This window comes from Oncorhynchus masou, chromosome 3, assembly GCF_036934945.1.
Source record: "Oncorhynchus masou masou isolate Uvic2021 chromosome 3, UVic_Omas_1.1, whole genome shotgun sequence".
Lineage (NCBI taxonomy): Eukaryota > Metazoa > Chordata > Actinopteri > Salmoniformes > Salmonidae > Oncorhynchus > Oncorhynchus masou.
The window spans coordinates 28959376-28980489 of record NC_088214.1 but is presented as its reverse complement, the minus strand read 5'-3'; the positions used below and the strand labels follow the sequence as shown (position 1 = coordinate 28980489).

Genomic DNA, 21114 nt, shown 5'->3' with positions numbered 1-21114 from the left:
CTATCGCTGAGTGCAATAGCTGACCAGCTACCATGGATCTGTGCACAAACTTGGTTTTAACAAAGTGAAATCTTTAGACAGTTTGAGGCTGCAGCAATTGCTGTCACTTTCACCAGTGTGGAAGCAGTGAATTTATTTTAATTTAATTTGCTATTTAACTAATAATCAAATCACCAGTACCTAATGGCAAGTTTAAAGTGTTTATGAAATCTTAGAACCCTAAGGATCCTACAGCTGTAGATTTTCTGCATTTCAGTTCTGTGAATCAACAAAAGGTAGAGTTTGCTATGTAGATCTAGGCCATTTCAAACTAGGAGTGCTGATCTTGGATCAGTTTTCCCTTTTATATAATAATGAATAAGATATTATGACCTGATTATAACCTCAGCCTATATCAGAACTTCTACCTGTAGAGCAGTCTTCCCCAAAGAAGCCTTCGTCACAGATACACATTCCGTTCACGCAGCTGCCATGGATGCAGTCAGGATCGCAGTTCTGTTGGCTGCAGTCCTCGCCAGTGAAGTGGCTGAAGCACACACACTTGCCGTCCACACAGTGTCCCTTATCGTTGCAGTCGCCTGGGCACATCAGCTGGCTGCAGTCACTCCCCGTATAGCCAGCGTGGCAGACACACTTGCCGTCCACACAGTGTCCCTTATCGTTGCAGTCGCCTGGGCACATCAGCTGGCTGCAGTCACTCCCCGTATAGCCAGCGTGGCAGACACACTTGCCGTCCACACAGTGTCCCTTATCGTTGCAGTCGCCTGGGCACATCAGCTGGCTGCAGTCACTCCCCGTATAGCCAGCGTGGCAGACACACTTGCCGTCCACACAGTGTCCCTTATCGTTGCAGTCGCCTGGGCACATCAGCTGGCTGCAGTCACTCCCCGTATAGCCAGCGTGGCAGACACACTTGCCGTCCACACAGTGTCCCTTATCGTTGCAGTCGCCTGGGCACATCAGCTGGCTGCAGTCACTCCCCGTATAGCCAGCGTGGCAGACACACTTGCCATCCACACAGCGGCCGTTGTCGTTGCACTCATCAGGACAGGTGGAAATGGAGCAGTCAGGACCCTCCCAGCTAGGGTTGCATTGACAACTGCAGGTGTTGTGCTGGTAGGTCCCGTGGCCACTACAGCTAGTGTCCACACCTGTGGAAGTTTAGGAAATCACGTTATGTGACATCTGAAGTGTCTGTACTGTAAGTGTAATGTAAGTGACCGTGCATCAATCATTATTTCCAACAGTGCCACAGTTATATATATATATTTTTTTTACTTATTACCCCTTCTTCTCCCCAATTTTGTGATATTCAATTGGTAATTACAGTCCTGTTCCATCGCTGCAACTCCCGTACAGACTTGGGAGAGGCGAAGGTCGAGAGCGATGTGTCCCCCCGAAACACAACCCTGCATGGCCAAACTGCTTCTTGACACACCTCTTGCATAACCCAGAAGCCAGCCGCACCAATGTGTCGGAGAAAACACCTTCCAACTAGCGGCCGGCTGCAACACAGCCTGGGATCGAACCCGGATCTGTAGTGCTGCCTCTATCACTGCGATGCAGTGCCTTAGACTGCTGCACCACTTGGGAGACCAGTTTCACAGTTTTAAATAACATTTGGGATTAAGTTCCACTTTTCAGATATACACTGAGTGTACTAAACATTAGGAACTCCTGCTCTTTCCATGACATAGACTGACCAGGGGAATCCAGCTGAAAGCTATGATTCCTTATTGATGTCACCTCTTAAATCCACTTCAATCAGTGTAGCTGAAGGGGAGGAGACAGGTTAAAGAAGGATGTTTAAGCCTTGAGACAATTGAGACGGATTGTGTATGTTTGCCATTCAAAGGGTGAATGGGAAAGACAAAATATTGAAGTGCCTTTGAACAGGGTATGGTAGGTATAGGTATCAGCTGCACCCGGTTGAATGTGTCAAAAACTGTACACTCAATGTATTTTAGCTATTGAATATAGATGTTCTGTCAGATCTCATGGTGATGGACTGCACTGTAGGCTTACCTCCTGCTCCACCACCTTTTCCACCACAGCAGCCCTGGGAGCACTGACTCTTCAGATGTTCCACCTCCTCCTCCAGCCCGTTGACTCTGTACAGCAGAGACGTAAAGCTCTCCGACTCATCACAGTCACACTTTGGGGTCTTGAGGTTGATTTGGTGCCTGAAAACTATGTTGTTTTCCCCCTCCAGAGTAGTGCCCCCTTCCAGCTCTTGCAGGCCTGAAAACTGGTCCTGTTGGGAAGGGAGGGTCTGCAAGGCGAGTTTACACTCAGGGCTCTTGGCCAGGTCAATCTTATAGACGTGGCTGAAGGTGACTTCTTTCTCAGCGGGGGATGAATAATCTTCTGTCACATACTTGGAAGTGACAGTGCACAGTATGCTTATCAGGCATAGGGCTCTTGTGAGCCAGTGAAGTCTAGTGGTCATGGCTAGAGGGGAAAATAAGTGGAATAATTGGTGAAATTGATATGCAACTTTTGACATGCACAAAGAGCACTGGTCTTGACACCTTTTTGGTCTATTATGGGGGGTTTTCCAGAGAGAACATGGCTTTTTTGACAAGATTGTGAAAGAAGTCACATTCGTTCTCGTTAAGGCAGACTATGTTTTACAAATGGGACATGAAGCAATCTCGTAACCTCCAGCAGAAAGCCAGCAGTCATCACTCGAAACGAAATACTTTTATCCCAGGTTCCTAACTATTAATAGTGCTCAGCCAACCATAAGGGCTTCAAGGAGCATGGAACACTGTCTTCCAAAAGATGTCATGTCTAATGACAGTGATGTCATCCAGCTTTTGACATCCCCAGAAAGAGAAATGATATGCTATCAAAATAATAGGCCAAATATATATCTGAAAAGACTTCTTCAGATATAATTTGGTTCAAACCTCTATGGTGAATAAGAGGTTACCTGTTTCTCAAGCATGTTCGATTGAACCGCTGCGTCCTTGGCACGCAGCCATTAGAAATTTGGTAGTGGAGCAACTTATAGTCGATGTCTGAAAACCAAACTTAAGTGACTGTCTGCTCCGCTCTCCTCTAAAAGAGAGGCCATGGTGCTTGACAACTGGAAACTCCACAGTAATAGCATACATGCTTTAATAAATTGCGCAGGGTACATTTAAAAGAATGTTTGATTGGTCAATGAAATATGCATGTAGCGCAAAAACACTAACGGGATAGATAATTGGGAGCACACAATGTGGAACTATCAAAGAAGTCAAATGACTCAACCATGCACAAATACTAGGCTTTTTACCTTAACTCACATATGGTATATTGAAACTATGGGAACGATAAATGGTGTACAGTAGATCAATAGTGCAAAGCGATTGTTCCTGTAACATTGTAAACCAGTATAAAGAAATCTTCATCAATGATTATATCAATCATACAACACTAGCAACCTCATCTACAGGCTGAATTCATTACGTTGGCGTCAGCTGTGTCACAAGTGGTGCTACAGTATCTGAGGCTTGTCCATATAGTCACCTGAAGGATTGTGAAAGTAACCTATAAGTGATAAGCACAATGGCATAGGTGTTATGGCATCATAAGCAGCCTACAACATTAGTGTAGATGTTCATAGTTTGACATAATGGCTTAGATGCTCCTGGAGAGTTTACAGTACGTTTGTGATACTGCAGTGTGCAACGGAACAATTTTTGTACCCATGTTGGTTATTTCTTCATGTCGTTGGTTTTGAAATTAAACTGCTCCGGCTTTTACCTAGTTCTGCTCTCCAGCGTCTGACTTCCTTGCCACCAGTTACGCACCCCTTACACTAACATTAGCTTAAATATTATGATAACTAACCCAAGACAGGACAAAGGCATCATTTACAATAGGAGCCAATTAGGCACAGTAGTCAGAACAGGCAATGAGGTGGGCAGAGCCAAGCAAGAGGTAGCATGATCCTATTAACGTGCTTTTGCATGTGTTTGCATATTTACGTTAGGGAATGTCTAATCTCTGAAGTGTGCATGTGCAAGAACTCGAATTCACCCTACATTCCTAAACCATGCCATTTTTAAAAACTTTGGCAAGGAGTCAAATCTACAAAACGTGCACTCTGTTTGTAACAGATTCTAGTTTCGGAACAGAAAACTGCATTCAGATCGTTATGAGAAAATGATGAGCTCTTGCTCCTCCTTGACCCTCTGCCTGCCAAAAGACTTCATTATTACCATTTAAGGTGGTGAATAGAAGCCCTCACTGGATGCTTCAAGTTTATACCCCGTGTGACACATCTGGGTTTTCTCTTTCTTCTGTGATTAGCTTAAATGAAAATGGCTAACATGAAAGTGGCGAACATTAGCCTAAATAAGAAAATGGCTAGGATTTACCTGAATGAAAGTGGTTAGCATTAGTCTAATAATGACCTCTTAGTCAAATAACCCTTGGCATTAAGCTTCCATCCAACAGTAGACTTCACAGAGGGAAAATGGCTCAACACTTGTGAAAATGTAGTATCAGTAAGCGACGTATTGGAAGAAATTATGTTGGCTATGTTGACTTACAGTAACTGTATTAGTGCCACACAAAATTTCCACCATGTTTGCTACGAGTTCTGTGTCTGTTATCCAACTCAGTGGTTGAAAACCTTGAGGTTAGAGTAGTCAGACCGTAGAGACTATGACATCACAGCTATGGCCATTCATCCCCATTGACTCTCTGGCAATAATTACAGTAGATGGCACTTTATCAGCAACCAGGACATAGATCAGACCAAGGGGAAAGACCAGCAAGTCAATGACAGCCTTATAATAACCCACATCACAGGAACATTATACAGCCCTGTGGAATGGCACCAGGCGCTGGCGCACACAAATCCTTAACAAGCTCATTTATAGTTTACTGTCAAGGTTTTATTTGATGCTTGCCATTTTAAGGCTTTTATTTGTCTCAGAGAAGATTCCAATGTGACCTTCTTCCAGCTACCATGAACTCCTAAATCTCTGCAGGGAAGGAACGTCAGGAATGATACAGCAGTAAGACCAAAGATTCTCCTTAGTCAGTGAATCCATGGTTGTGTCCCAAATGACAACCTATTCCAGCGTTTCCCAAACTCGGTCCTCGGAACCCCAAGGTGTGCACATTTATTTTTTTGCTCTAACACTACATAGCTGATTCAAATTATCAAAGCTTGATGATTAGTTGATTATTTGAATCCACAGTGTAGTGCTAGGGCAACAACAACACAAATGTGCACCCTTTGCGGTCCCAAGGACTGAGTTTGGGAAACCTTGCTCTATTCCACCTTATTGGGCCCTCAAACTCAACTCTAGACCTCAAAGCCAGTTCCACTGTTTTTTTAATTGTTCCCCTATAATCAGGAACTGATTAGACCTGGGACACCAGGTGTGTGCAATGAATTATCAGGTAGAACAGAAGACCAGTAGGCTAGGGACCTTGTAGGGTAAGAGTTGAATACCACTGCTATAGGGAATAGGGTGCCATTTGGGACACATTCTATGTGAAGCGTGTCAGATGTGCAGTCATGTAAGAGCCGAAGCAGTCTCAAAGGCTTCGAGAAAACAGTATCTGCAGTTCCGCACTCAAAGTTGGCATGGACACACAGGGGAATTACCTTCACATAACAAGGAATTCAAATAGTCAGACACAAGGATGTCTGTCTCATCTTTTCAGCCTCCATTCTTTGTAGGCTTGTCGACTAGCTGTGAAGTTTGACAGACTTCCAACCGGGATTGGCAGGAAAGTACCTAAGCAATTCCAGCATGCATTGCAGACTGGCAAGTTGTGCTGGTAGTAAACTTCAAACAGCTACTAAAAATGTTAGACTCACTCCTCTAATTCTTAAGATTCAGCAAAGGGTAGAGGAAGCTGCATTTTACCAAAAAGTGGAACAGTGTTGTGCATCATCTACTTACGGAATAAGAGGAGGTAGAATGTCTCCCCTCACTCACTAACAAGAAACGCTTCAGGCTCAGACTGTGAATGCAATCAATATCAGATCCTCACAGGGACCCAATTTTCCCTCCAAAATCATTGCATGGGGAGGAGAGAAAGGAAGGGAAGCAAGTAAGGACAGACTGTGTGCAATGCCCCATCCTCTCATGAGACACATTAACCAACAGACAGATAAAAGGCAGTCTGTTCTTTTCCGTTTCAAGGGGAATTGCACTGGACCAACAAGCCTGGGATGAAAAGTTTAGCGCTCTGCAGTCTGCACACAGGGGGAAGAGCTCAGAGCTCATGGTCTTTATGTGGTTGCAACATTTGTCGAATTTTCCTTTACTAGCAGGCAGAAAAAGCTGAAAGCAATTAGAGTAAGTCTGAGCTCAAACTCATATCCCCCTGCTCTGTCTGCTGGTCCTGCCAACCAAACCACAAAAAAACCTTGATAAGGTTACAAAAGCCCAATAGTCACCCCATTGGCTTTATGTAGGCCTCATGATCACATATTAGAAACCACCCCATTCATGGCTAGCTGCAGGCAACGCTCTACATCTGTTGTTCGTTTTATCACTGCTTCCAAGATAACTTTGAGCCAGTACAGTAGCATTTCATCAAGTTGAGCCACAGGCAAGCACCGTTCATGTCTATGAAGCTTTTTGAAACGATTTATTTTCAGAAGAAAAAAAATTCACCTTCAATAAAATGGTTTACAAGAAAAGAAAAATAACTATAATTATTCTACTGAAGCTGTATATTGTATTAACAACATATTTACTCCATGGTAAGGACATAGCTGACACTTCAGCTATTTCCCCACTGGCTCTATGTCTGACTGACTAAAGTATAATTTGTTAATGCTTAGGCTGATGCTTGACTGCCCAGCATTTCCGTCTGGTACCAGAGAGGCTGGATTTTAGTCTGTGATGAAAATGTGAGGAGTGAGAGAAGGCAATTTTATTAACAAGGAAATGGACCTCTAAACATGTTGGGTTTGATGCCTAAGTGACAACTTGTGCAGTTTTTTTGTTGTTGATGCAAAATATCAAAAGAAATCGAACCCATTTATTTTTGTTTCTTTGTTTCTTTCTATTTTACTGTATAACTTGTACTGAAAGAGCTTAGCTTTGTAATGAAGTTGTTATAATAATTGTGAAACTTTGTTTAAAGGACTACTACTATATGTTAACATCTCATTTGCTCTGATGAAAACTATATGTTTCCTGATCACATGTCATATAATGACTCAAACAGGAATTACTTATTTCATAGTAAGTCTAACTTTTTCAAGGTAATTACTTATTTCAATAGTAAGTATGAGTCTTGTCTGTAATTGCATTTGTTAAAAGAAAATGAAAAGGTATGTAAAATATGAAACAGGTCATAATATGAATAACAATGTATCAAATCAAATGCCATCTCAATTTTTTTTTTAACTCGCAGTCATATAAAATGTTTATGAACATATTACAAAGCCTCTCAAATTGAACATTCAATAATAAAACCATCAAACAATAACATAAAGCAGTGTTTCACTCACCGTTGCAGTTCCCTGTGACTCCCTCCTCTGAAAGCCTGAGAATCTGTCACTCTATTTCTTCTCTCTCTGACACCTGTTGACAAGCTCAGGGCATGAGTTTGAAGGGGCCCTTATAACCAATGCCTCTGTGGCTCCTGCAGCAACAGCCTTTCCCTCAAGTAGTTAAATCCCCCTCCGAAATGCCTTTGGCCAATGGGCAGTAGTTTGGGAGTGTCTCTTCTCTTGCTCCTCAATAATGGAATGAGAATAGGGATAGATAATGAGAGACATTCCTCCTTTGAAAAACAAATTAGGCTGGAACTAATCATAATACTTCAACATGACCCCCACACATGTTGCCCCCACCTCGTCACTACCAACTTTTGAGTTTGAGTTTTGGAAACCTTTTTTATGTTTCCTGTCACAGTAGCAGCGATGGATGCAATGAATCATTTTACCAGTCCAGGACAGTAGTAATACGTGCTGTAAGGCAATCAGAGAAAGCTTGGATTTAATGGTGAGCTCAAATCAAGAAAAATATGGACGTTCATGAAGAAAACACAGGTCTAGTCATATCAGGGAATTAAGTTTCCAATCACAGTAGCCAACATGTATCAGTCTATCTGAAGAGTGAATTTAGTTCTAGATTACAGACGTTAGTTACAGTAGGATTTGTACTGTAGGATTTTTTTCATTACATAAACTACTACAACACAACACAACACATGGACATCCGTATGTGGTCTGAAATCAAATAAACACAGATTTTATAAACCACTTCAATTTAGCACAAATGCTGTGCTTACCATTGAGAAATGTCCACATTAACTGCTCGAAAAAAGAAGCAAACACAGATATTTTGTTTCTAGAAAACAATTGGCAACTCTTCAGCTAAGCCAGCATGAAAGCATAAATCACACCAACATTGTGCAACACATGTACAATGTTAAGGTAGGGATAGAGCAAAATCATCAAGCAGTACCAAAGTGTTGTGTTTATTATGAATTGAATTTTGGTTTGTTACATAACAACAATGACGCAAATACAATAGAAACTCATACAACAGCATGAATTCACACCAACACCACAGCCCCCCCACACTTGCCTAATGGACAGGCAGCATCACCAAAGACTAGGTGTCGAGGTTGGTCATAATTTTCACTGGCATCTGTTTGTCTCTAAATATATAGTCGAAGTTGGAAGTTTACATACACTTAGGTTGGAGTCATTAAAACTCATTTTTCAACCCCTCCACAAATTTCTTGTTAACAAACTATAGTTTTGGCAAGTCAGTTGGGACATCTACTTTGTCCATGACAGAAGTCATTTTTCCAACAATTGTTTACAGACAGATTATTTCACTTAGCACTCCATGTATCACAATTCCAGTGGGTCAGAAGTTTACATACACTAAGTTGACTGTGCCGTTATACAGCTTGGAAAATTTCAGAAAATTATGTCATGGCTTTAGAAGCTTCTGATAGGCTAATTGACATCATTTGAGTCAATTGGAGGTGTACCTGTGGATGTATTTCAAGGCCTACCTTCAAACTCATTGCCTCTTTGCTTGACATCATGGGAAAATCAAAATAAATCAGCCAAGACCTCAGAAAAAAATTGTAGACCTCCACAAGTCAGTCTGGTTTCTCCTTGGGAGCAATTTCCAAATGCCTGAAGGTACCACGTTCATCTGTAAAAATAATAGCACGCAAGTATAAACACCATAGATGTCACGCCCTGACCATAGAGATCCTTTTTATGTCTCTATTTGGTTTGGTCAGGGTGTGATTTGGGGTGGGTATTCTATGTTCTATTATTTTTATTTCTATGTTTTGGCCGGGTATGGTTCTCAATCAGGGACTGCTGTCTATCGTTGTCTCTGATTGAGAACCATACTTAGGTAGCCCTTTCCCACCTGTCTTTGTGAGAAGTTGACTTTGTTGATGGCACATAGCCTTTAGTTTCACAGTTTGTTTTGTCGTGTTTATTGTTTTGTTCGGCGTCTTTTCTAAATAAAATAATATGTACGCTCACCACACTGCACCTTGGTCCAGTTCTTTCAACGGCCGTGACAGAACTTCCCACCACCAACAACGGACCAAGCAGCATGGTAAGGAGGACTGGACATGGGAGGACATCCTAAATGGCAAAGGATCCTGGACATGGGAGGAGATCCTGGTGGGAAAGGTTCGCCTGCCGTGGGAGCAGCTGGAAGCAGAGATCAAGGTGGATGCAGCTTGAAAGAGGGCCCAGGTTTACACAGGGTCACGGCTGGCACTAAAGACCGGGAGGACACTCCAAAAACAATGGGGGGTGGGGGGGGTGCTTAATGTGGCGAGAATGTGACTGGTCAGGCACCGTGCTGTGGGGTGATGCGCACGGTGTCTCGAGTGAGCATTCACAGGCTGGTGTGCTCTGTGCCAGCGTCCCACATTTGCCGGGTAGAATTGGGCATCCAGCCAGAACGGGTTGTGCCAGCTCTGCGCTTGAGACCGCCAGTGCGCCTCCACGGCCCAGTGTATCCGGTGCCTCTGTCAAGAACTAAGCCTCCTGTATGTCTCCCCAGCCTGGTGAGTCCTGTGCCTGCGCCTAGAACTAAGCCTCCTCTATGTCTCCCCAGCCTGGTGAGTCCAGTGCCTGCTCCCATATCCAGGCCTCCTGTGTGTCTCTCCACTCCAGTGATGATCCATGGCAAGAAGCCTCCAGTGAAGATCCATGGCCCGAAGCCTCCAGTGAAGATCCATGGCCCGAAGCCTCCAGTGATGATCCATGGCACGAAGCCTCCAGTGATGATCCATGGCACGAAGCCTCCAGTGAGTAGTAATGGCACGAAGCCTCCAACGTTAGCCTCCAGTCCGGAGCCTCCAGTGACGTCCTTCAGTCCGGAGCCTCCAGAGACGGTCTCCAGTCCGGAGCCTCCGGAGTCGGTCTCCAGTCCGGAGCCTCCGGAGACGGTCTCCAGTCCGGAACCAGCATCGTGGGTGCCCAGCCCGGGACCCGTAGTGAGGGTGCCCAGTCCGGGGCCCGCGACATGGGTCCCCAGTCCGGGCCCGCACCAGAGGTGCCACCAAAGTGGGGTGAGCCAGCGGTGGAGCGGGGCCTGCGTCCCGCACCTGAGCCGCCACCGCGGATAGATGCCCACCCAGACCCTCCCCTATAGGTTCAGGTTTTGCGGCCAGAGTCCGCACTTTGGGGGGGGTCCCTATTTGGTTTGGTCAGGGTGTGATTTGGGGTGGGTATTCTATGTTCTATTATTTGTATTTCTATGTTTTGGCCGGGTAGGGTTCTCAATCAGCGACTGCTGTCTATCGTTGTCTCTGATTGAGAACCGTCCTTAGGTAGCCCTTTTCCCACCTGTCTTTGTGGGAAGTTGACTTTGTTTATGGTACATAACCTTTAGCTTCACTGTTTGTTTTGTAGTGTTTATTGTTTTGTTCGTCGTCTTTTCTAAATAAAAGAATATGTACGCTCACCACACTGCACCTTGGTGCAGTTCTTTCAACGGCCGTGAAAAAAGGACCACACAGCCATCATACCGCTCAGGAAGGAGATGCGTTCTGTCTCCTAGAGATGAACCTACTTTGGTGCAAAAGGTTCAAATTAATCCCAGAACAACAGCAAAGGACCTTCAAATCAAATCCAATTTTATTTGTCACATACACATGGTTAGCAGATGTTAATGCGAGTGTACCGAAATGCTTGTGCTTCTAGTTCCGACAATGCAGTAATAACCAACAAGTAATCTAACTAACAATTCCAAAACTACTGTCTTATACACAAGTGTAAGGGGATAAAGAATATGTACATAAAGATATATGAATGAGTGATGGTACAGAGCAGCATAGGCAAGATACAGTAGATGGTATCGAGTACAGTATATACATATGAGATGAGTATGTAAACAAAGTGGCATAGTTAAAGTGGCTAGTGATACATGTATTACATAAGAATGCAGTAGATGATATAGAGTACAGTATATACGAATACATATGAGATGAATAATGTAGGTTATGTAAACATTATATTAGGTAGCATTGTTTAAAGTGGCTAGTGATATATTTTACATAATTTCCCATCAATTCCCATTATTAAAGTGGCTGGAGTTGAGTCAGTGTGTTGGCAGCAGCCACTCAATGTTAGTGGTTGCTGTTTAACAGTCTGATGGCCTTGAGATAGAAGCTGTTTTTCAGTCTCTCGGTCCCAGCTTTGATGCACCTGTACTGACCTCACCTTCTGGATGATAGCGGGGTGAACAGGCAGTGGCTCGGGTGGTTGTTGTCCTTGATGATCTTTATGGCCTTCCTGTAACATCGGGTGGTGTAGGTGTCCTGGAGGGCAGGTAGTTTGCCCCCGGTGATGCGTTGTGCAGACCTCACTACCCTCTGGAGAGCCTTACGGTTGAGGGCGGAGCAGTTGCCGTACCAGGCGGTGATACAGCCCGCCAGGATGCTCTCGATTGTGCATCTGTAGAAGTTTGTGAGTGCTTTTAGTGACAAGCCAAATTTCTTCAGCCTCCTGAGGTTGAAGAGGCGCTGCTGCGCCTTCTTCACGATGCTGTCTGTGTGAGTGGACCAATTCAGTTTGTCTGTGATGTGTCTGCTGAGGAACTTAAAACTTACTACCCTCTCCACTACTGTTCCATCGATGTGGATAGGGGGGTGTTCCCTCTGCTGTTTCCTGAAGTCCACAATCATCTCCTTAGTTTTGTTGACGTTGAGTGTGAGGTTATTTTCCTGACACCACACTCCGAGGGCCCTCACCTCCTCCCTGTAGGCCGTCTCGTCGTTGTTGGTAATCAAGCCTACCACTGTTGTGTCGTCCGCAAACTTGATGATTGAGTTGGAGGCGTGCGTGGCCACGCAGTCGTGGGTGAACAGAGAGTACAGGAGAGGGCTCAGAACGCACCCTTGTGGGGCCCCAGTGTTGAGGATCAGCGGGGTGGAGATGTTGTTGCCTACCCTCACCACCTGGGGGCGGCCCGTCAGGAAGTCCAGTACCCAGTTGCACAGGGCGGGGTCGAGACCCAGGGTCTCGAGCTTGATGACGAGCTTGGAGGGTGACGATGCTGGAGGTACAAAAGTATCTATATCCACAGTAAAACGAGTCCTATATCAACATAACCTGAAATTCCGCTAAGCACGGAAGAGGCCACTGCTCCAAAACGGCCATAAAAAGCAAGGCTACAGTTTGAAATTGCACATGGGGACAAAGATCATACCTTTTGGAAAAATGTCCTCTGGTCTGATGAAACAAAAATAGAATTGTTTGGCCATAATGACCATCTTTATGTTTGGAGGAAAAAGGGGGAGGCTTGCAAGCCAAAGAACACCATCCCAACTGTGAAGCGCGGGGTTGGTAACATCATGTTGTGGGGGTGCTTTGCTGCAGGAGGGACTGGTGCACTTTACAAAATAGATGGCATCATGAGGCAGGACAAGTATGTGGATATATTGAAGCAACAACTCAAGACATCAGTCAGGAAGTTAAAGCTTGGTCGCAAATGGGTCTTCCAAATGGACAATGACCCTAAGCATACTTCCAAAGTTGTGGCAAAATGACTTAGGGACAACAAAGTCAAGGTATTGGAGTGGCCATCACAAAGCCCAGACCTCAATCCTATAGAAGATTTGTGGGCAGAACTGAAAAAGAGTGTGCGAGCAAGGAGGCCTACAAACCTGACTCAATTACACCAGCACTGTCAGTGGGAATGAAGCTTCCCACTTATTATGGGAACCTTTTCGAAGGCTACCCGTAATGTTTGACCCATGTTAAACAATTTAAAGGCAATGCTACCAAATACTAATTGAGTGTATGTAAACTTCTGACCCACTGGGAATGTGATGAAATTAAGTGGGGATCCTAACTGACCTAAGACAGGGAATTTTTACTTGGATTTGAAAAACTGATTTTAAATGTATTTGGATAAGGTGTATGTAAACTTCCAACTTCAACTGTATATGGTATCACATTGCTATGACATATGACATTTGATTTGATTTGATGATGTTTAGGCTGGGCTGTGCACAGACCTTTTGACGGGCATGTGCTCAAACAAAGAAAAGGGGCACCTCCACAAAAAATATCCTGCAGACGCAGTCACGGACTAGTTGAACGGTTAATACAAGAAGAGTGGAAAGCAGCACAAGCTAATGTGTAAAGTATTTTGCTAAACTATTTTGAACTGGAATAAATGCTGTACGGTCACCAAAACAATAACAGTAAAAATAGAAGATTGAAAGAAATACTACAGTATATCCTACCATTACTATATCCAACCTCCCCAAAATGGTATTTTATGTTAGCAGCTAATATCAACTCAATATATGTCATGTCACTTCTCTGGAGTCCAGAGCAAGAAGAATCACACAGTCTATTTGTAACAGAGGTAGCAGGATGGAAAGCATGTTCTGTCTGTGTCGCGCCATCCCTTTGGAGGGCAGCCTGCCTGCAGAGTGCTCGTTGCCATTTCCCCCAGTGCTCGTTGCCATTTCCCCCATCGATGATGTCGTCCCCACAGTGACCACGTACATACCCCAACCAGAAGCCAACATCCGCAACATCCGCACTGACCTAAAGGCTAGAGCTGCCACTTTCAAGGAGCGGGACTCTAACCCGGAAGCTTATAAGAAAGCCCGCTATGCCCTCAGACGAACCATCAAACAGGCAAAGCATAAATACAGAACTAAGATTGAATCGTACTACACCGGCTCTGATGCTCGTCGGATGTGGCAGGGCTTGCAAACTATTACAGACTACAAAGGGAAGCACAGCCAAGAGCTGCCCAGTGACACGAGCCTACCAGATGAGCTAAACCACTTATATGCTTCGAGGCAAATAACACTGAAACATGCATAAGAGCACCAGCTGTTCCCTGAAGACTGTGTGATCAGGGTCTCTGCAGCCGATGTGAGTAAGACCTTTAAACAGGTCAACATTCACAAGGCTGCAGGGCCAGGCGGATTACAAAGACGTGTACAGCGAGCATGCACTGATCAACTGGCAAGAGTCTTGACTGACATTTTCAACCTCTCCCTGTCAAAGTCTGTAATACCATCATGTTTTAAGCAGACCACCATAGTCCTTGTGCCCAAGAACACTAAGGTAACCAGCCTAAATGACTACCGACACGTAGCACTCACGTATGTCACCATGAAGTGCTTTGAAAGGCTGGTCATGGCTCACATCAACACCATTATCCCAAAAACCCTAGACCCACTCCAATTTTCATACCGCCCTAACAGATCCACAGATGATGTACTCCACACTGCCCTTTCCCACCTGGACGAAAGGAACACCTATGTGAGAATGCTATTCATTGACTACAGCTCAGCAGTTCAACACCATAGTGCCCTCAAAGCTCATTGCTAAGCTAAGCTAAGGACCCTGGGACTAAACACCTCCCGCTGCAACTGAGTCAGTTAAGAACAAATTCTTATTTTCAATAGGGGGTTAACCGCCTGTTCAGAGGCAGAATGACAGATTTGTACCTTGTCAGCTCGGGGGTTTGAACTTGCAACCTTCCGGTTACTAGTCAAACGCTCTAACCACTAGGCTACCCTGCCACCCAGGGAGGAGGTCAGAGACCTGGCTGTGTGGTGCCAGGTCAACAACCTCTCCCTCAACTTGATCAAGACAAAGGAGATGATTGTGTACTACAGGAAAAAGAGGACCGAGCATGCCCCCATTATCATCGACGGGGCTGTAGTGGAGCAGGTTGAGAGCTTCAAGTTCCTTGGTGTCCACATCACCAACAAACTAACAAGGTCCAAGCACACCAAGACAGTCGTGAAGATGTTACAACAAAACCTATTTCCCATCAGGAGACTAACAAGATTTGGCATGGGTCCACAGATCCTTAAAAGGTTCTGCAGCTGCACCATCAAGAGCATCCTGACTGGTTGCATCACTGCCTGGTATGGCAACAGCTCGGCCTTCAACTGCAAGGCAATACAGAGGGTAGTGCGTACGGCCCAGTACACCACTGAGTCCAAGCTTCCTGCCATCCAGGACCTCTGCACCAGACGTTGTCAGAGGAAGGCTGTAAAAGTTGTCGAAGTCGCCAGCCACCCTAGTCATAGATTGTTCTCTCTACTACCGCACGGCAAGCGGTACCGGAGCTCCAAGTCTAGGTCCAAGAGGCTTCAAAACAGCTTCTACCGCCAAGCCATAAGACTCCGGAACATCTAATTAAATTGCTACCCCCCCCTCCCTCTATTTAACACCGCTGCTACTCTCTGTTGTTAGCATCTATGCATAGTCACTTTAAAAACTCCTCAACTAACCAGTGCCCCCTCACATTGACTCTGTACTGATAGCCCCCTGTGTATAGTCTCGTTATTGTTATTTTATTGCTGCTCTTTAATTACTCGTAACTTGTATTTATTATTCTTACTCACTTTTTTTACTGCATTGATGGTTAGGGGCTCGTAAGTAAGCATTTCACTGTAAGGTCTACACCTGTTGTATTCGGCGCACGTGACCAATACAATTTGATTTGATTTATTATGAGCCGTTCTTTCCTCAGCAGCCTCCACTTGCATTCCATTCAACCAAAAACACTCACACAGGCTTCCATTTGTCTTTTTGATTTGTCTATACTATAGAAAATGTTATTGCATTCATGATAAGGGTTACAAGTTTTCAAACTGTTGGGCCCCTAGTCATGAGCTGCTAGCAGAGGGATATGTATTCTTTCAGGTAACATTATAGCCAGGGCTGCAGTTAGGTTTGTTGTTTTGAGTTTGACTGTTATCACTCTCCTCTAAAATCAACTACATACTTCTGATGTTGAAGTAATCCATTGGATATAGGTACTACTTTATAGTAGCTCATTGGACCCGTGTGAATGAGTTGCAGATGGCATGATTCCCCCCCATACATTCTCCTTACTGACAGTAGCCCTGGTCTGACGTTATTAAACTCCTTTAGTGGGTGAACAGATCCGATAACAGGCCCACTAAGCATAACCTCCATAACCCTGAAGAGTAACATAATGGAAAGGCATGTATTCCATGGAGAGGGACTTTCATTAACTGTCAATATGTAAGTATGGTTTCAATGTACTTGTGGGGATAGAAGAGCACACTACAAAAGGCTGCTGTGTTCCATTTAGTTGGTTGTTCTAATGCCAGTTTTCTAACATTGATGAGTCCCAGTCAGCCGCGGTTTGAATTTCATGAGAATATTCCCAAGTTCCCTTTTTGTTATTCACAGCCATTCAAAGGAATGTTAATTTCAGTGGCAGAATCTCACTTCATTTCCTCTATACCCCCCCCCCCCCTTCATTTTACACATTCTCCTCTTACTGTATGTGTACTGTATTTGATTTAACATTTGAAATTGATTTTATCGTTGTTGTTGCTGTCTTCCCCTAGCTGCTATTCAGGTGGTTGGAATCAGCAGATAGGGTTGGCGGTTTGGGTTAATTTACTGAGAGAGCCTTTTGTGGGACATTCAGCTTGGCTGAATCAATACGGCACATAGATTTATCATGAGGATATACAATGAGTGTACAAAACATTAAGAACACCTGCTCTTTCCATGACATAGACTGACCAGGTGAATCCAGGTGAAAGCTATGATCCCTTATTGATCTCACTTGTTAAATTCACTTCAAACAGTGTAGATGAAGGGGAGGAGACAGGTTAAAGAAGGATGTTTAAGCCTTGAGACATGGATTGTGTATGTATCCCATTAAGAGGGTGAATGGGCACAACAAAATAATTAGGTGCCTTTGAACAGGGTATGGTAGTAGGTGCCAGGCGCACCGGTTTGAGTGTGTCAAGAGCTGCAACGCTGCTGGGTTTTTCACACTCAAGTTTCCTGTGTGCATCAAGAATGGCCCCAAGGGACATCTAGCCAACTTGACACAACTGCGGGAAGCATTGAAGTCAACATGGGCCAGCATCCCTGTGGAACACTTTCATCACCTTGTAGAGTCCACACCCTGACGAATTGAGGCTGTTCTGAGGGGGAAAAGGGGGTGCAACTCAATATTAGGAAGGTGTTCCTAATGTTTTGTGCACTCAGTGTACATGACCCCCTTTAGTTAATAAGAACTACTTCTTACCTGTGTCCTATGGAGGACGCCAAAGATTTTATTTATTTATCCGTTATTCTACCAGGTAAGTTGACTGAGAACACGTTCTCATTTGCAGCAACGACCTGGGGAATAGTTACAGGGGAGAGGAGGGGGATGAATGAGCCAATTGTAAACTGGGGATTATTAGGTGACCATGATGGTTTGAGGGCCAGATTGGGAATTTAGCCTGGACACCAGGGTTAACACCCCTACTCTTACGATAAGTGCCATGGGATTTTTAATGACCTCAAAGAGTCAAAACACCCGTTTAACGTCCCATCCGAAAGACAGCACCCTACACAGGGCCATGTCCCCAATCACTGCCCTGGGGCATTGGGAAAGAGTGCCTCCTACTGGCCCTCCAACACCACTTCCAGCAACATCTGGTCTCCAATCCAGGGACTAACCAGGACCAACTTTGCTTTGCTTCAGATGCAAGCCAGCAGTGGTATGCAGGGTGGTATGATAATGTCTTCATGCCTCTCCCATTGTCCACATCCTCTCCATTCCTCACTGGAATACAACATGCTATAACATGATTAAAGGTTGATCCTTTTTACTTGGCAAGATCACAAATTCTTTTATAAATGTTGAAAGAAATGTATCATCAACGGAGGTTTTGGTCTGTAGGCCTATGTTGAGAAATGTCACTCTTCTTTTCCCCTCAACCCTTGACAGGTGAAATCTCATTTGGATTTACGGGCCAAATGTAATGTGCTGCCAGAATTTGTTAAAATAGACAAAGCAAATGTTTAGCCAATGAGAGGAATTGATGGACTATTGATGAAGAAGTTAATGAGGAAAGCACTCGTCTGGTTTGCCCAAGCTTGTCATGGGCGTGTCTGTGAGGACCTGACTGTCTTGGTAGTTAATTGTGTCTGTGAGGACCTAGCTGTCTTGGTAGTTAATTTGAGTCGCATTTGAAAGTTTTAGATCAGTGACAGTGCCTAGGGTCTTAGTGTTAGTCACACAGCAGTGTGTGTATAGTGGCCTCTAACCTAGTTTCAAGATGTTCATTTTAATGTTATAACAGTCAGAGCTTTTAAGAAATACAAGTCACCTTAAAATATTACCCTAATACACCTGATATTTGGATTTAGAGTTTCTTGCTTGAGCTTTAGGGATCTCACTTCCTTTTATTCCTGGTGGTCCCACCCTAAGTGACCTAACAGACGCTGCTCCGAAACTATTCAGAAACATTATGATCCCCTTATCATTTTGTTTGGCATTTAGGATTTAGGATCAAACCAAATAAAAGTAGCTTTGTTTTTTTATTAACAGTTACAGTCAGTGGGAATACAGACTAGCCTGTGTTTTATTGTGATCCTTGGCTGTTAGCTTACAGCTCACTAAAATGTCTTTATATCCCCTTTAATGGTCAAAAAACAGTTGTGGTATGAGAAGGACAAAACATTATTTGAATGATGGCTGTAGATGTGAGGTGAAGTGCTTAAACAAACGATTCAACGTGGACAAACATTCCATTGAAAATCTGTCAATGAAACTAAAAAAGTGTATTACCAGTAGCCTCCATAAAGCATGACTATAACCTAACACCTCTTAGAAATCCAGCTTAATCTGAACAGAACTAAACCATTTTACTTCGCCCCAAAAAAGTTTCAGATCCCATGTCATGATGTCTCCTATCAATCACAATTGACAACAATTGCACTAGAATATGTTTAATAAGATAGTTATCTATAAGAGAGCACCATACACCATATGGCCCATAAGGACTATTGAACTGAGGGAATGGAGAGGGGAGAGACTCTTCTTTGGAAACCCTGAGTAATGACTGGGGGGAGATATCTGAAGTTAAAATTGTAACTCGGGCACTCAGGAACATATACTGCCTTCTTAGTAACCAACTCCAGTGTAGATTTATCCTTGTTTTTAGGTTATTGTCCTGCTGAAAGGTGAATTAATCTCCCAGTGTCTGGTGGAAAGCAGACTGAACCATGTTTTCCTCAAAGATTTTGCCTGTGCTTAGTGCCATTAAGTTTATTTTTGATCCTGAAAAACTCCCCTAGTCCTTAACAATTACAAGCATACCCATAACATGATGCAGCCACCACTATGCTTGTAAATATGGAGAGTGGTACTTTGTATTCAGGACAAAAAGTGAATTGCTTTCCCACATTTTATGCAGTATTACTTGAGTGCCTTGCTGCAAACAGGATGCATGTTTTGGAATATTTTTATTCTGTACTTGCTTCCTTCTTTTCACTGTGTCAATTAAGTTAGTATTGTAGAGGTTAGTATTGTATTGCAGTATTGTAGAGTACAATATTGATGGTCCATCCTCAGTTTTCTCCTATCACAGCCATTAACCTTGTAACTGTTTTAAAGTCACCATTGGCCTCATGGTGAAATCCCTGAGCTGTTTCCTTCCACCCTGGCAATGGTGTTAGGAAGGACGCCTGTATCTTTGTAGTGACTGGGTGTATTGATACACCATCCAAATTGTAATGAATAACTTCAACATGCTCAAAGCAATATTCAATGTCTGCTTTTTCTTTTTTTAACCTATTTACCAATAGGTGCCCTTCTTTGCAACGCATTGGAAAACCTCCCTGGTCTTTGTGGTTGAATCTGTGTTTGAAATTCACTGCTCGACTGAAGGACCTTACAGATAATTATATATGTAAAGTACAGCGATAAGGTAGTCATTCAAAATCATTTTAAACACTATTATTGCACACAGAGTGCAACTTATTATGTGACTTGTTAAGCACAGCTTTACTCCTGGACTTATTTAGGCTTGCCAAAACAAAGCGGTTGAATACTTACTGACATTTTTATGAATTTGTAAACATTTAAAAAAACATAATTCCACTTTGACATTGTGTGGTATTTTGTGTAGGCCAGTGACAAAACATCTCAAGTGAATCCATTTTAAATTCAGGCTGTAAATCAACAAAATGTGGAAAAAGTCAAGGGGTGTGAATACTTTCTGAAGGCATTGGTTCTGCCATTAAATGGTTGGTTTGGTTTTATGTCATGTTTGTCAGTCCACTGATGTTAAAGTAGGTGGACAAATTGTGAGATTTTCACTGTTTATGAATGGTTGCTTTGTCAATGATTTATCAAAACCCCCAAAATAGGTCTGCACTGTTTATTTCATTTTGCAGTCTTTCAGGGAGATTTGGATAGTATTAATGGTCCTCTTTAATGTCTATAGTAGCTAGGTCTGAAGTTTGCATTCATCCCTGGTACGAGCTTTACTACATCCTGTAGAAAGTAAGAGACTTGTTTAACTGTGGGGTATAAAGAAATGTGTTGTTTCTAAAAAATAAAAATAAAATAAATAGAATCCTATTCAAGTATGCCTGTTACAGATTGTCTAAGTGGCTATTACAAGAAGTTGACAATGATGATAAATAATGAAGTATGTAAAAACGAAGTGCTAGCAATATTCTACCTGCAGGGCAACTCTGTGTGGTCTGTACTCTGCAGCTGATTATAGTGTATGTGCTGTCTCACACTGTGTACAGGGATGTCAAATCTTACAATGCCCACCCAGGTAGATGGGCATTTCGTTGTTGTGTCTTAAAGATACATTCTCAGTCACAGG

General features: G+C 43.5%; 1 protein-coding gene across 1 annotated transcript in view; it reads right to left on the bottom strand.

The window, feature by feature from the left end:
- LOC135514139 (tenascin-N-like) overlaps positions 1-7604 on the bottom strand; it is a 29501-nt gene extending 21897 nt beyond the window's left edge. The window contains exons 1-3 of the mRNA XM_064937379.1: positions 7481-7604; positions 2026-2451; positions 408-1151 (exon numbers count right to left, since the gene is read on the bottom strand). Of these exons, the coding sequence (XP_064793451.1) occupies positions 408-1151; positions 2026-2449 (1168 nt within the window). The 5' untranslated portion in view covers positions 2450-2451; positions 7481-7604. The remainder of the gene's footprint in view (positions 1-407; positions 1152-2025; positions 2452-7480) is intronic.
- Positions 7605-21114: the final 13510 nt, after the last annotated feature.